General features: G+C 41.5%; 1 protein-coding gene across 15 annotated transcripts in view; it reads right to left on the minus strand.

The window, feature by feature from the left end:
• Rg (A kinase anchor protein rugose) overlaps nucleotides 1–12,537 on the minus strand; it is a 317,510-nt gene that overhangs the window by 178,795 nt on the left and 126,178 nt on the right. For 3 of the 15 annotated variants that reach the window (XM_077416090.1, XM_077416082.1, XM_077416078.1), the window contains exon 1: nucleotides 8,344–11,695. The exons of 11 other annotated variants lie outside the window; for them this stretch is intronic. In XM_077416090.1, the coding sequence (XP_077272216.1) occupies nucleotides 8,344–8,547 (204 nt within the window). In that variant the 5' untranslated portion in view covers nucleotides 8,548–11,695. Of the gene's footprint in view, nucleotides 1–8,343; nucleotides 11,697–12,537 lie in introns of those variants that run through there. One more of the 15 variants, XM_077416086.1, reaches the window with a different exon arrangement.

Raw genomic sequence — 12,537 nt, forward strand, 5'->3', positions numbered from 1 at the left:
AGCCTGCGGTTATCGTCCACTTGCATATGTTGTAATATACGCAAAGTGCGATTATACGTTAATATCGGTAATATTACTAAAATCTAAATGCTTTCACGCCACGATAATATGAAATACCATGCATGCCGCATCTGATATGGCGCGCATCTCGCATAAAACCGCTGTCAGCTTCGCGCTAACAATCGCAAGATGTAATATGTTATGAAATGCATAGTAACGCGATATAACGATCGTACGTAATCTCTCGTCACAATAAAAGGTCACGGTATAATCACGGTGATCTCGTTGAAATGTATATTTCAACGAGCAGCCTGTAATATTGTGCAAAGTAAACAGTCGAGCGTAAATAGTGCAACAGTACTTTCGTACGACGTCAAAGGTATATATACATTGTAGATATTTGGATTATATTACGAATTAAATTCTACGCGTTTTCAGCCGATGGTGCGGTTGAACGGCGACGGATTTGGGACAACAGATTCGCGGTTCCATTAGCGCGTCGCAAATATTAGCGTAGCTCCGAGTGCACCACGCTGACGTTGGTGTACCGCTAAATATATTAGTAGATAATTTTTTATCATCAGGCAGATACGGGGCTATGATTAATTTTCTCCAATATTAATAACCCGGGGCAGCGGCGGAATATTTATGCCCTCTTGTGGCGCACACGCGGTGGCGAGTAATTCACGCATATCTCGTAATTAAGTTCGATCATGTATACAAATCCCTGTAGGCGGAACGGCGTATCGACGCACTTCCCCGCAATGCGCTGATATAACGCGCCAATGGCGGCTCCGTTGATGACGCAAGATTTTTGCCCGGAATATTCTGACCTAGCTCCTCTCTTTACCGATAATTGGACACTGCTCGCAATAATCGCAGCTATATACGACTACAACGCACGGCGCGGGAATATATAATAATGTAATGAAAGATAATGGCGCGCATAATTTCACTCTAGCGTGTAACGCCGACGAGCTATTCTATAGCTGAAGTGTCAAATCCTCCCCCTCTCCGTGTTATTTGTGAAACATGAAATAACATTATGTATAAGCGCCAGCCTTCAAATTCGATATAAATGGAACTGGCACTCGATGTTCCTTCTACGCGTAGTGTACGAAAGCTTGATTCAATTGAAAAATTGCCATCGGCTATTCCGCCATCGTGCGAGATATTGCATTATAAAATTCCATAGAGCGGAATATGCCTTTTTCTGAAGACTGCAGACGGTAAAAATTCTTCTGTTTAATATGTCGGTATTTCAGTTGATAATCCGAAAGTTAATAACGCGGCGGTTTTCGTGGTTTGTTTAGCTCCGTACTTCGTGCACGGTAGATAGGACGGAAAATCTGGCTTCGAACAGATGGTGCGTATATGGTAAAATACCGGGTGCAAAAGCATGTACGTAATATATAACGGAATATTTCGATGAGAGAAACGGTATATCGTTCGGAGGAAAGAATATCCCAACTACGTTTTGCTAATGTGCATGCATGATAAACGAAAATAATAATAGCAAGTTTACGAATAATTATTAATTCACGATATGAAGGTAAAAAAATATTGGCCCTACTTCTTTTGATTCATTGATATTTACAAATATATAAGTATAAATCGATACATTTTGTTGCAAATTATACACGACGCTCTCATAAGCTTCGCGAGAATTAATTACAGAGCTTAACAAATAATATCAAATTCATATTTATATCGCGCATATATTTCATGATACATGTGATATTAATTAATATGTAAATTAGTCGATTCGCATTTTTGTCGTCTTAACAATATACAGCTTTGTACAGATTATTTATAAAAATATAAATTTTTTAATTCAAATTATTGTAAGTCGAAATACAAAAGATATATCGCGCGAAGCTGTCATCGAGCAATTTAAACGTATTAAATCGACATTACGTGTGGGCGAATATTAATTTAGGTTTTAACGGGATCCTTAAAGGCGATGATTCGTCACGGAGATGATTAAGCGAGTATTGCGTGGTAACAGATGGTGGACATTAATGACACGTGGTAGAACTCAAAACGACTTTAAATACTTAAGTGTTCGCGCACTCGTATCGGAAGGACAATGTTTATTGGCAGCGAATCGGTGTTTGCACAACCGAATCAAATGAAACCTCGGCCACGAGCGTTCAGGTTTACCCGACAAAAACAAGAGCACTAGTCCACTAGAGAATGTCGGCGATGTGTCACATTCTATGATACCTGCTTCCGCCGTTTCCCCAAATTCTGACATTTCACGAATCTGATCCAGCAAAAAACTCGAGGATATTGATTGACAACAACGTGTACGCCAAACAGACACATAATTAATTGTTCGATTCGTAATTAAAATGTAATGGTATCCGTGACGATATTTCTATTAATTCCTTTCACAGGAGAAAATCAATCTTACTGAGCTTATATTAAGACAAGGGCAGGATGAAATATGAATGGATGATGCTATTGTGCTGCAACTTCAAGATCTCGAAATGATGGAAAAGTCTTGATGCTGTAATCCGTAGGTATCCTCAAGTTTCAAAAAATAACGTAGAAAACATGCGCCATAAAGTGAACTCATCCGCTTAGGCCCAGTTCAACAGTGGCCAGTTAGCCTAACTAGTAGTTAACTCTCACTCTCCGTCTCTATCTAACCTTTGAGTTAAAAAGAGACAGAGAGTGAGAGTCAACTACTAGTTAAGCTAACTGGCCACTGTTGAACTGGGCCTTAGTCTGATTATTTTATTAAGGTATTGAGAATTGTGAAATAGAAATCGAATATGAGCATTTTTGAGAGAAAAATGCGGACTTTACTGCCCCACATTTTTCCCTCTGGAAATACGCGGAATATCGTCGCGAGAGCCGTCTTTGCAGAGTAGCTATAAATTCCGAGTCTCCATGTCCGCTTGAAAGTTGGCATAAAGTGCGATGCCCGACATCGAGATGACGATAAAACTTACCCTCGTGTCCGGTATGTTCCTTCGGATCGTCGACGATAAAACGGATCGTATATCCGGTATATCGCGTAAAAATTACAGATATTGCTTGCGAAATAAAATTTCGTCGTGGGAATATTGCAAAACAACTTGGTTCTATCTGTGTTTGCGGCGACGTTCGTCGAAATGTGTGAGTTATTCTTTCATTCCTGTAAATTTCTAACAAATTTTTTAGAATTTATATTCGAAATGCTGCAAATTTTCTTTTTTTCTTTACCGCTATGCCCTTCAACTGTAAATTAATATCCAAGAAATATCCTGCAATGAACTGAATTTTAATTAAATACCTATCTATCCCGCAAAAAACAATGAATAGCGTATAAATATCGCTCGTGGGTATACTATTATATCATAACCGAATCAAACAATGAATAATTATGACTTTGTTAGCGCATACGTGTTGCTATCAATTAATATCCTCGCGTTTTTACTAATAGATTGAATTCGTGAAATGTGTTGAAATTCATAGATATAGATCTATAGTGTAGCCCAGTAACTTTTTGAACGTTACTATACTCTTCGAAGTATAAGTGTAATAAGCAATATTGTTCCTTTATCTCCCTTTTCTAGATTACATGTTGCATTGATTGTTTTCCCACACATAGATATGTCTATATCCCAATAAAGCAATATATTCTTCGCTACACTTCATCCGATATTCTTCGCGCAATCAATCTCGCTATATGTTACACGTTATTAAATTTTTGTTATACATATAAACACACACGGTACCTGGTGATACATTTTTCTCATTCAGCAGAATAACGTTTTATATGCATGTGTACACGCGCGGATTGTTTGAATTCCTAAATAAACGCCAAACAGCACGTGATATATCCATCGAACATCCGGAATGGGTAGAACGAGAGTTTTCAAAGTGTTATTCGATTTCCTGGAATAGCGAGGTTCGACGAGGATATCATTCACGCTCGGTAATAGACCAATGGATTATTTCGCGAGCAAACACAAGCCTCGGATTTAAGTTTTCAACGCTCTGACGCTTTTTGACAATTTTCCGATAGATTTTCCCATCACGAGAAAAGTATTTATCCGTAATTAAATAGGACACCAATATAAATCTATAATGTAATGGTATAATTACATTAAACGTAAACATTTCTTAATTTATACATAAATGAAGCAATTATTCATTTACTTTTAAGGATGAATAGTATATAGGTACATGACGACAAAACATATAATTCAGTATATCTTTGAAGTCGCGCAGTTTTTTCTAAAGATACATATATCTAATATTAATATAATATTTTACGTATAAAATCGCAGAAATTACAAAATATATTATAATTTTCGTTTTTATCATTCCACGGAAGATAAAATACTCCGGTAATATCGGTATTCCGATTATTCTCGGTAATCACAAAGGTATGATAAATTTTAGGCACGTAACGTGAATAGAGCGCCACTATAACTTAATAGAAATAGTTTTCGGGAAAGTGAAATCTCATAACCCAGGGGGAGGTAAAAAAATCTGGAGCCCATGTATTTGACTCTCGGATATTTTATATAGCTCCTAGACCGATATATATTCCCCCCGAAGGGCGAGAACTTATGTCGCGTAAACTTCTCCCCAAGACTTATCGTCGCACGATATGTCGCAATGTGGTGAGAATTCGGAATTGTACCGCAAACAGCGATTTCGCATATGTGAAAATCTATGCAAAATCTAGACGGAATGTTTATGGAATTAAGTTTATGGAATATATTCCTGTTACAAATATAAATCATAAATGCTTTCATATCGTAACATTTAAATAGTTTCTGACTATATGATAAAAGAAAGAAATAAAATATCAATTACACACACACTTTTCTAAATCGTATTAAATTAATAATTATTGTGGATAATAATTATTGTATACATTATAAATAATAATTAAGTGTATATGTCGACGATTAAACTCACATTTCGATAATAAATACTTCCATACTTTAATTTTGACTACATAATTGCGTTCAGAGGTAACACTATTTTAAATTAGGTCTCAAGACAATCTTATGACGAAGCTTCTCGGGATTATCGAGGAGATCCCTTGCGAGCAGATCATAGATAGAGGAAGCCTCTTTTCCTCCTGGTAACATCATATTCCTTTAATCGAGCCCTTTTCGTTGACCGGAATCGCGAAGACGTTCTCGTTACGGCGCAACGCCTCCGATAACTTTTATCGTTGCGGCCGGGTAAGTTCTTTTTTTTTTTCCAGGGATCACCGCAATTCTCCGTCCTCTCATGGGCCCTTAGCCGCGGGCGGGTCGGATAAAAATTCATAGGCACCCTAGCTCATAGAGATGTTATCGTTATCCTCATCGCGCCCTTCATCTCGGACGTGCAACGAAAACGAAAAATGTCATCTTGGCCGCTGCGTCGACCGCGTCATCGACGATGTCGATAACAACGACGATGACGATGACGGGGATTACATAATACGCGTACCGAAGACTTTCCTGACGGGCGACAAGTCCCGAGCGAAAAAAGTTATCACCGCACGCTATACCGTAAGCCGCGCCGTGAACGTGATGCAGCACGGACGAGAAAAGGAGTGCCTCGGCGTGTTGTAAATTTTTACGCCATCCGCGCGCCTAATATACCAGCAGTCGCGTATACCAGTCGAATAGACTCGCAAAAAGCGTTTGATTAATGATCCGTGCGGCTTAGAAAGTGTTCAGGTTTAATCTGCCGCAGCTGCGCTGCCACAAAATCATCGGTTCGTTTTCGGTGCACGAGAAGGATCTTCCATACTGTTGATACTCTTAATTACAAAATAAAAAAATTACATTTTAGATATACACATATATATGCAACTCAGATGTGTGTGTATGTAAATAATCTAATACACATGGTATATCAATCATTTGTATATAAGTTCATGGCTCGACGACGACGTTATTTTCGTTATTTAATTTCTGCGACCGATCAAAGACTATAGACGCGCATAGCTTTAACGAGGATGGACGCACTCGCAAATTAAATTACGCCGAGATTGATGAGACGATACTAAGCAGGACGTTCCGTACACTCGACCATGCGCCAATTCAGCGTGGGGAGAGTTTGGTCAAAGGAAAGCTCAATTCCTTTCGCAATTCCGAGTTTAAATTTCTCTTGAGACGCTACTCCGATGAAGCTTTTTGCCCCGGGTATCGATGCGCAACTTGAAAACAACATCGAGGCTTTATTGCTTCAAGAAAGTGCATGCTCGTCTTTCAATGCTATCGATGCTTGCTTTTGAGGTGAAAATCTTTACGTAGCAAAAAGGCGATATCAAGATCGATTCGGTGGGAACCGCTTCATCCTAACGTTGACTCGTAACATCCGTTGAAAAATTCATAATATATCGGTTAACGATCAGCAACGTGGAGCGGAACATAAATAACTTGATCGAAGCTTTTTATATGTATAATAGTGTATTCAATTCAATTATTAAAAAAAGAGTAACATTTCACGAGCAGCGTAAAAAGAAGTTAGTCAATCTTTCAAAGAGCAAAGCAAGTTTATTTTCACGTAATAGCTGCTAATTTCAAACAATTCATCATTTTAATGAATGCCGTAATTTATTTATTAATTTCTCTCTCATAATTTTATTTATCTTCCAATTATATTCCTAATAAGAAATATTGGTAGTCTGGAATATAAGAATTTTTAATACTTGCGTAATATTTCCGTTTGTTTCTTATTTCCTTTTACATTTCTTCTCGTTAAGGCAACATGTTTCTCTTAAACAAGTAAAGTAAATAAAGAGAGTCTTGTTGACTAAAGGAATTGATGATTTACATATATATAGCGAAACGTTTTCTTCACATAGAAAAAATATGCACACCGTATATGCCTTAATTTCAACCATTTCAATAATTTTCCGTTTATAATGATAACTATATTACTTGATAAATATCAATCGATAGCATATACACAGACAAAAAAATTATTTTTAAAATTAACTTTTCCTCAATAGGGATTGAGTTAATACAAATTGACATTGAAAGTTTTCAATTTACAATAATAACAATATATGTACTTCAAAATAATTAATCCAAGTTACATTCTCATTGTAATCTCATGATAATCTAACTTCTCAACATGTTTCTTGTATTTATTTCTTCTTTCAAGAGGCAGTTTATGTAAAGCACCTCGTGTTATTTTAAAACATATTAATTAGATAAAAGCTTGCTTGCCTTTTCGGAGACGTGTTTTTTCTCGCGTGGTGAATGTTTGTTACGTATAGACATAGCGCGTTACTACATAGTATACCTGTAAATTTAAAACAATTTTTTAATCGTCGCTTCGAGACTCAAGATACGTTTGCATTTATGACATTGAACGTGGAAATTTTGAAAATGTAATTAAGTTAATCCGGAATTGTACGCGCGGATAAAATATAGTAACAGCTTGGTCGATATAATAATGAATCGCGGTAATGTACCAGAACGCGCGCTTGATGAATTATGGAAAGTGGTCTATTGAATTACTTTAGCACATTGTTAGGTAAATTACTATGGTACTTTACTAATGTAATTAGCCACTTATTGTCCCCTCGTTTCAGCGATAAAGAGCAAATCCCATCGTAAGAACTTCCGAAACATCCTCATGTTTTATAACGTACTCGCGAACACACTTGCACATACGCGCGATGCGTATGCGTATCACGTTGCTACAGTCGCGCATGGAAAATGAAGTGGACTACAAAGTGCACTTCAATTTACTATACTAAAAAGAAAGCAATCTTCTAAGTGCAGCGCGGACGCGAAATACCTAAAGGCATATCTGGAGTAAAAAGGAAGATTACGAGCAAAAAAAAGATCTTAATTTCCAGTTAACAGTGGCGACACGTGATAAAGATATCTAAATCTCTCTCGGCTCGACAAATGGTACGTAATCAAACGTTCTTTAAACGTTCTTTAAACGCGTCTAACGAGATAACATACGGGAATTAACTGCCGGAATAACTCATTGTCGTAGTATCAGCGTAAGAAGCGTCGTTTTTATTATACTAACCATTTTAAGCGGACAGTCATTCATTCTTACTTAACCCCGTGCTAGTTAAAAGATAATTAACACATTGTACGCATAATTTTAATAACATGTTATCCTAAATTTTATGGAACATATTTCGGCATATTCTTTTCCCTTTTGTGATATAAAAGCATATATGTTTTATATATATTGAATAATGTATTATCCTAAGATTCTGATATACGAATCACAAAAAATATGGTGAAATATCGGGAAAAAGAGAGTTTTTAAGGTATCTCATCATATAAAGGTTAAATCAAGAATTCACTGAACACACTACGGACGAATACGCGAGTAGGAGATAGACAGATACGGATTTCTTACCGAGAAAGCTTTGAGGAAAACCAGGCACTGTATGATGCCTTCCATCGTGTCTCCGGTTAAACAAAAGGTTCCGTTGAGATGTCGCCCTTTGCGGCCTATCACGGAGCAGAGGTTGGCCTGGACAAAGGCATTCTGCGATCGCGTGGCTGCCGTAAGAGCCGGGTGATGAGAACGGGAACTCATTAGACGTTCGAGTGAGTCCATGTCTTCTAATTTTCGGTGATCTCTTGTTTCGATCTCTCTCGGGTTATCGGCCAAAAAGGGGTCGTCACAGTGTCGTCGTGGCGTCGGGGCATCGAACTTCGGAGCTGGTATCGAGCATTAGTCATGATCCTCCCCTTCTTCGCCGCATTGATGAACGAATTTCGCCTCGAGATTCGTCCTCGCGCTAAATCTTCCGGCACGAGAAATCCCACTTTGACTGATCAGAAACACCCTCGCAATCAGTCGGAAAGCGAATCACGTTATACGACATCAGAAAACACATCAGAAAACGACATCAGAAAACACAGCAATTTAATTTACGTTGTTTTCGTTTGATGTTGAAGCTTTTTCGTTAAATGTGTAACTAAAAAACAGCGCGAATGTGCCATTTCTGTTCCAAAAAAAAAAAAAAATTTCGCTGATGGCAACGCACTGTGAGCATATTTTATTTATTTAATACGCTTTTGTTAAAAGTAAATTGGACCTTTTCGCAGGCAACTGCAAAATGTAATAGCGCCGCAGTCCAATTTTCCTTGTTAACACACTTCGAGCTGTCAATCCTTCTCTCTTCTCTTCTGACAAACGATTTTTGGCGTCATGACGTGGTCGCTGCACTAACCGTGAGAGAGAGAGAGAGAGAGAGAAAGAAAGAGGTTATTACTTTCTACACAGAAACTTTTCGATACGACGGACGTTAAGATTAAGTTACGGGCAGTGAACATGTACAATCACGACATATAAACGACGTTACTACTCCTCTTCTTCCTTTGGACGTGCCGGCACGACGCATTATATTTTGGAGTGGAATGATGTACCACCATTCACGACCACGCCGATTTATCTGATGTACACAAAAGAAACTTCACTTCTTGTTTATGTGACGCTGCTCGGAGCGGCCGCATCGACGATGTTCGACGTCCAATGCTAAAGTTTGCATTCACAGGCACGTACTGAAGAGTTCGTCAAGCGAGTTTGCTTTTCCCCTCACTCTCTCGTGGCGAACTATCAGCCGCGACGTCTCAATCGATATCACTTACCGGGTCTCTCAAAAGTCTAACGACGATCTGTCTCTCGCTTTCCTCGAGACGACGGCACCGTACGCGCTGCGGCGTCAACTATATAATACCGCTCGAGTAAACTCATCACCGTCGATTTTATGTATCCGCAAAAAAGTTGCGCGATTACGCATCGTCGATACTCGCACACATCCACGAATATTGAATAGTATTGGGTAACGACTTTAACAAGTACCGTCAGCGAATCGTTCTGTTGTCTACGGGCGAAAAACCGCCCGATGGATTCTATCCATCGCGTCTTTATCGATTCACAGCTTGCTGCACGCCTTATACCGTTCCAGAGTATTTATGAATGAAACGGTACGTTTATCGACACGAATCGCGAATTGCCGTTGTACGAAGAGCCGCTGATCCTACGTTCCAGGTGGCACAACAGCTGACAAATCATTATCGATCGCGTTGCCACCTCGAACCTCCGTAAACATCATGAATCTCCGAGACGGCCGTCTGTTATCACTGCGCGGAACTGTAAATCCATCTTGCGCGGCCATCCATTTGCTCCGACTTGGCTCGGCGGAGTTCTATATCCGTTTGAGGTTCAACGAAGATTCTTCGTCAGCCGCTAGCTCACACGAAGCGGCTCGTTTCCCACATTTAACATATGTTAAACGACCGTAGATAGAATTATCCGTATATCGGAATCGAACGCGCGATCTATTGCGGGCAACAGGCGCGAGGTCCTTGAATTTTGCGAGAAATCGAATATATCTTCTGCGGGGGCAGTGGCTTGGTGGTCATTTCCGCCGGGCAATGCGGTTCTACCGTTTGCGGGGCGGTATACCGTCTGATTAAATCGCACATCTCGTAGCAGAAGAAGAAGATGCCGATAATCAAGAACGTATCCATTTCTCCGCTCAATTGCCGTAAATTCGTGAGCGTTTGTGGAACGTTTATGAGCCTTAGTAAAAAAGGGTAACACTGATCTTCGAAGGAGCGAAGGATCTCGAGCTCTCGTTTAGAACGGTAAATTCTCTCTCTCTCCCTCTCTCTCTCTTTCTCTCTTTCTCTCTCTTTCAATGTCGTTTCTATCCTACTACGTCCCCCACATAAAACGTCTCTTACGCCGTAAGTGATGACGGAGTCGTTAAATGCACTTTACGCGTGAGGTAACGGCGAACGTCGATCGCACCGTTCTCGGTTAAACGTCGTCAGTGACGTTGCATTTCCGTCCACCGGATATTCTGCCTCGCGGCGAGAAGCAGTGACAGAGAAAATGACGAAGGACGCAAATACGAGAAGCGCGAGTCCTCGATACTACAACGGTCTGACCGTTCGGGATAATGTCAATCACACGATTTCACCCGAACGAGGGTCGCTCGAGACGCTGCATGGACGTTAACGCGTTCCCGCTGTCGATGACAGCCAGGTCGTCGATCAGGGGTTCGGGGATCGCGTCAATGATCCTACAGCTGCTACTGCCACGTCTATCGGCAAGCATCTCACTGGAAGCACCGCCGTTGTCCGAGCATCTCGCGTATGCAGCAGGGGGATGTTCCACTATATATTCCACGTCTTCTCGTCTCGTCGCGCACGCTGGGCCTCGCACACGAGGTCGCTGAAGCGCGCGCTTTTAGACACGATGGTATAGCTCGTTGCCGCGAGCGGAAGTGGTCGAGAGGGAGCCACGGCGAGGTAATCACAGAAACAAAACACAGACCATGTGTGCAAGCCCGCCGGATATGTTACGTTGAAGTACACCGAGGTATTAAACGCCTTGGTTCTGACAGCTGTCACGGTCACTTCAACAGTACGGTGAATCGAGGAGATGCGCGCTCGATCGTCTTCGAAGAAAACAATCGCTCTGGAACCACGCGACGAGCTCTTTGCACCTCTCGCGTTCGTCTTATGACAAACGAGAATTGATCGAGGGCGACGACGGCGAGAACCGATCGACGAGATCGACCGCACCGGATTCTTCGCGGGTACACTTGGATCGAGATCGGGACACCCACGGTCGTGACTGCCTGACGCGTTCAACGTGGAACGCAACTCACACTGGAAGCGAGAACAGCGCAGCTACATCAGCCGGACTCGCAACGGGCCAACGTATGACTACCAGATACTCTCGGCGTGAGGGTGCGCCTTTACAAGAGTGGGCGGGTGGAAACGAGGGATGCTGAGCGACGGCGCGGCCCGCGGCGCCACCCCCGGCCCCTTCGCGCGAAGCTCTCGCAAAATCCACCAGCTCTCCCCCTTCGTCTTCCCCCTCGTGCGAACACTCGCCCCCCCCCCGTTCGTCACCCCCTCTGGCCGTCCGCGCTCACGAGGCGCTATTCGCCGTTTCACCCCGGCCATACTAACCGACCAACGCTGTACTTCGGGTCTTATTCTTCGTCATCCCGCTTCTTTATATACGCTTCTTTCGTTCCTTCCTTTCGCCGTTCCCCGAACTCTTGCCCGTTCCTATATCGCGTTCTTCTATCGCATTCTTTCTTCCTCGTGTCGTCCGTGTGCGCCGCACGCCTCGCGCCCCTTCATCGCGTATCTTTCGTCTCGCGCCGTTGACCCGGCATAACGCCAGCGGCGATTTTTACGCCAGGCACGGTTAGGTTGGATATTCAAGCGGATGAATGCGCTCGTGCGTCTGACCGACTACCGATCGCCTGGCGGTGTCCTTAATGCGACTTCCGGTGTTTCTTACGAAATGCTCGCATAAAAAAATGGCTATTATTTTTAGTTGACAGATGACGATAATAAACGCGAGCTCAGAAGAAAAGGTAGAAATATTACGGGGATTATAATCAGAATTAACACAAGACGAAAATGTGTGTGTGTGTGTGTGTGAGTCGGATACAGCCAGCGTTAAATTTATAGCTAAAGTACGGACCATTCAGTCATACGTCTCTCGCTAGGATTTAGTCCACGGGATCGAAATCGCAATCCGACTGAAATCTTATACATGTCTGGCTTGCGA

Source organism: Temnothorax americanus, unplaced genomic scaffold, assembly GCF_048541705.1.
Source record: "Temnothorax americanus isolate GAGA-0224 unplaced genomic scaffold, ASM4854170v1 Scaffold41, whole genome shotgun sequence".
Lineage (NCBI taxonomy): Eukaryota > Metazoa > Arthropoda > Insecta > Hymenoptera > Formicidae > Temnothorax > Temnothorax americanus.